At 58.8% G+C, this 4,138-nt stretch overlaps 1 protein-coding gene across 1 annotated transcript in view; it reads right to left on the reverse strand.

Annotated features, from left to right (window-relative positions):
• Window positions 1-3,881, reverse strand: part of EMH_0055550 (uncharacterized protein) — a gene marked incomplete at both ends in the record, with an annotated part of 6,742 nt that extends 2,861 nt beyond the window's left edge. The window contains 1 exon segment of the mRNA XM_013497248.1: window positions 486-3,881. Coding sequence (XP_013352702.1) covers window positions 486-3,881 — 3,396 coding nt within the window.
• Window positions 3,882-4,138: the final 257 nt, after the last annotated feature.

Raw genomic sequence — 4,138 nt, forward strand, 5'->3', positions numbered from 1 at the left:
CGTTGCTGCTGCTGCTGCTGCTGCTGGTGCTGGTGCTGGGGCCTGCAGCAGCAACAGCCGCTGCGTGCAAGCGCCTGTATAGTGGCATCTGTCTGTGCTGTGAGTTGCACTCTAAACGCATTGCGGGCTCTGAGGAGTATCCGTTCGTAAGCCGCAACAAACTGGGATCGTTCTGCTGCCGATCCCAATCGCAGCTGCTGCCCTGCAGCAAACAGCAACAGTTGCAGCTCCTGGCATCTTGGTGCTGCTGTCGATTGCGCATGCACAGTCAACGCCTCCAGCAGCCTCATGCGCTGCCGTCGCTGTCCGCTGCTCAGCCCCAGACGCAGCCGCCCAGCAGACACACTGTAGCAAATAGGAGTAGCTGTGCTGCTGCAGCCGCGAACTACTAGGGCAGCTGCAGCGCAGCACGAGCCCCTACACCCGCAACTCCTATAGCCGCAGCAGCTGCATCTGGAGCTGCTGCTGCAGCAAGCGTGCGCTACCTCCTGAAGCTCCACTGTGTCCTCCCATGCCGCGAGCCCCGCAGCTCTCGCTGCTGCCAGCAGCGCCGCCTCACTGGGGCTCCAGGGCCTCCCAGGGCCCCCAAGAGAAGACAGAGCGCAACCCACTGCAACGCTATCCAGGCGCTCATCGGTTGCTGCTGCTGCTGCTGCTGCTGCTGCTGCTGTCGTTGTTGCTACTGTCGCTGCCTCTGACAGTGGTGCTCCCGCTGCTGTTGCCGTTGTTGCTGTTCTTGCTGCTGTGGCTTCGATCGCCTCCAGCGGTAGCTGCTCACGGAGACACAGCAGCAACGGGGCTGCTGCAGAAGGCTCCAGCCGCAGCAGGAACGGTAGCATCGTCTCGTCTAGGGCCTCACCAGGAGAGGCATCTGCTGTTGCTGGCAGCTGAACGGGCACCAACAGCGCGTACTCCCGAGGCCCTTGCTGCTGCTGTTCCTCTTGGTGTTGCTGCTGCTGTAGCAGGCCTGTTTCACTGCAGCAGTTGCTGCTGCTGCTTGCCGTCAAAGCGTGTTGTAGGGGGCCCAGCAAGAAGGTCCGAAGGCTCGTCGAGGGGAAAAGACAGAGCTGCTGTATGCGTTCGCGGTGGGCCGTCTGGGTGCTTCCTTTTCCCTTTTGCTTCTGCTGCTGTTGTTGCTGCTGCCGTCGCTGCTGCTGCTGCTGCTGCTGTCTGTCTTGCTTGCTGAGGTCTTCACACAGGGCACGCAGAGCCAGCATAGCAGCCGAACGCAGAGACCTGTTCTGCAGCTGTGACAGCAGGTGGTGCAGCAGATAGGGCTGCAGCTGCAGCACACGAGAAGCTCCCAATGCATGCACCAGAGAAGCGAGGGCCTGATACAAAGTCTTCCTGCAGGATATAGGTAAACAGAATAGCCGCTTGCAAAGGGTAACCAACAAATCCAGGCTGCTGTTGCTGCTGTTGCTGCTGCTGCTGCTGCTGGTTGATCCTGCTGCTGCAGCGACCCCTTCAGAGCAGCGCTGCTGCATCAATGCCCAAAGGGAACGAGCAGCAGTGTGTACAGTCCGTCGGTGGTGCTGCCAGCCGCGTAGAGCTTCGTCTGCAACGAAATCAAGTTGTTGTTGCTGCTGCAGTAGCTGCATCAGCTGGGCTTGGGGAGCCTGTTGTAGCCACAGCTGCAGCAGCAGCAACTTGCAGTCCTCATCCAGTTCCACTTCTGCCTCTGTCACGGCACGAATGCAGCGCAGCTGCAGCTGCAGCTGCTGCAGCTGCCCCTCCGGCGACGTGTATGCACAGCAGCAAGTATTCGGCCTGTCATTTGCCTGCTGCTGCTGCCTCAAGGCACCCCTGCTCCCTTTGGCTGCCAGCTCGTGCTGCTGCAGCAGCAAGGAGCGCAGCAGAGCTGTCTTGGCGAGTGGCTTGATGCGGTCAAAGACCTTCCACAGCCGCTCCGCTGCAGCAGCTGCTGCAGCAGCTGCAGTTGCTGCAGCTGGAGTTGTTTGTAAACACTGCAACAGCTGCAACGCAGCCTTCCTTTGCCTTTCCCCCTGTTCAGTCAGCAGCTCGAGCACAAGGCAAATCAGCAGCCCCCGGCAGCAGTGCGGTGACCCCTCAGGGGCCCCCAAAACTTCAGGGGCCCCCCGTCTCCAGAAGTGGCTGTCTAGCAGCAGCTGCACAAACAACGACGCCACAGGGATCGAAGCCGCTACATACTGCTGATGCTGCAGCAGATCCAGCAACCGCCAGAATAGCCGGTGCTGCCCCCCTTGCTCTCCTTCCTGTTGCTTTCCGAGCGATTCTTGCTGCTGCTGCTGTTGCTGCTGCTTCTGCTGCTGCGCTGGCTCCTGTTGCACAGAGGAGCCAAAAAGCAAATGCTGCACGCATGGGAGCCTCCATAAATGAGGCCCGAGAGTGGAAATGCCCCAACTAAGGCCTTCCGCTGCTGCTGCTGCTGCTGTTGCTGTTGCTGCTGCTGCTGCTGCTGTCGGGTTGTCCCCTTGCGACTGCAACAAAGTGGAGACGCAAAGCTGCAGTGGCCCCTCCAGTAGAGATACATCTTGATGCTCCAGCAGCAGCAACAGCTGCTGCTGCTGCTGCTGCTGTGCCTGCTGCCTAATGGACTGCAAAAGCGCGTCGCGGGGGGCCTCTGTTAAAGTAAACGCCGCAAACTGCCTCAGAAGTGCGGCGTTGTCTCGTTTACTCGTGCCTTGCGCTGCTGCTGCTGCTGCTGCTGCTGCTGCTGCTGCTGCTGTTGCTGCTGCTGCTGTTGCTGCTGCTGCTGTTGCATTTTCAGTGACACATGTCAAAGTTGCAGCAGGGAAGAGGCCCCGTAGGAAACGGCGGGCAAAGCATAAGGCCACAGTTGCACCAGGAGTGTCTCGCTGCTGCTGCTGCTGCTGCTGCTCTGAAGGCTCCTGCATCTGCTGCTTAGCGGCCACACTCCAGCAAGTACAGAGCAGTGCTGAGGAACAGGTGGCAACTGCTGCGCTGCTGCTTCTGCTGCTGCTGTTGCTGCTGCTGCTGCTGCTGCTGTTGCAGCTGCCGTCTGGTGAGTACACAGTGAGGGGAGAAAGAAGAAGAAGGACCCGCTGCACCATCCGTAAGATACGCTGAAGTTTCCCCTCTATTCCGCTGGCCTGGCGATGATCCATCAGCAGCTGTTGCTCCTGGTGCATTAGCTGATTAAGCCAAAGACAACACAGCTGCGCGTACACCGCAGCAACTGCGGCAGCATGAGGGGGCAATAAAAGCAGCTTAGCGCGCTCCTCTTCTGCTGCAGGTGACGGGCGGCTCTGCCTTCCTGCAGTTGCTGTAGTTGTGGTTGTTTCTTCTGCTGCCGCTGCTGCTGCTGAAGGCTCCGTTGCTGGTGCTGCCTTGGCTGCTGTCCGAGCCTTCGCAAGGTTCTCTGCTGCCTGCATTAGGCAGGCAGCAAACAGCTGCAGGCTTTCGAGGTGCTGCATGACTTGCAAGTCGCCATCGATTCCACTCGTTGCAGCAGCAGATCTCGATGCAAGGGCGCGGCACCTGGGGTCGAGGTGCTGCCTGAAGTGAACTTTCCAAAGGCTTTGCACCCACTGGCTGTCAAATCTTTGGTTGCTGTTTGCCACCCCAAGGGGGCCTGCAGCTTCTGCTGCTGCTGCTGCTGCTGTTGCTGCATTTTTGAACAGCGAGTTCAGCGACTCAGTCACCTGCGGTGAAGGGACCCTGGGCGTCAGAGAGCTACAAAACAGCTTCTCTCCTGCAGGCGAGGCAGCAGCAGCTGCTTCTGGTGCTGGTGCTGAGACAGCTGCTGTAGCTGTTGCTGCTGTTGCATCTGGGGAGTAGACGAAGTGCAGTAGCAGCTGCAGCGCCTCACACAGCAACGGATCTCCTGGCGGCAAAGGAGTCCAACAGGACTCCTCGAGAGCACAGGAATCCTCCATAGGAGAACAAAGCCATGGAATCCCCCAATCCTAAACAAGAAACCCTAAACCCTAAGCCCTAAGCCCACGAATTCGTACGCGACGAAGACGAGCAATCGATTGTAGGCAGCCTACAGCATATTCATTGACATGGTCATCGACCCTGGCCACCTCTCTCTTGTTATTCAAAAAAATACAAAACGTGAGAAGAAACAATAGGAAAAGATAAAGGGGCAATTTGGTTTGGAAGGGGGGCCCCGCCGCGGGGCCCCACAATT

The sequence above is a fragment of the Eimeria mitis genome, genomic scaffold, assembly GCF_000499745.2.
Source record: "Eimeria mitis Houghton genomic scaffold, Emh_scaff2561, whole genome shotgun sequence".
Lineage (NCBI taxonomy): Eukaryota > Apicomplexa > Conoidasida > Eucoccidiorida > Eimeriidae > Eimeria > Eimeria mitis.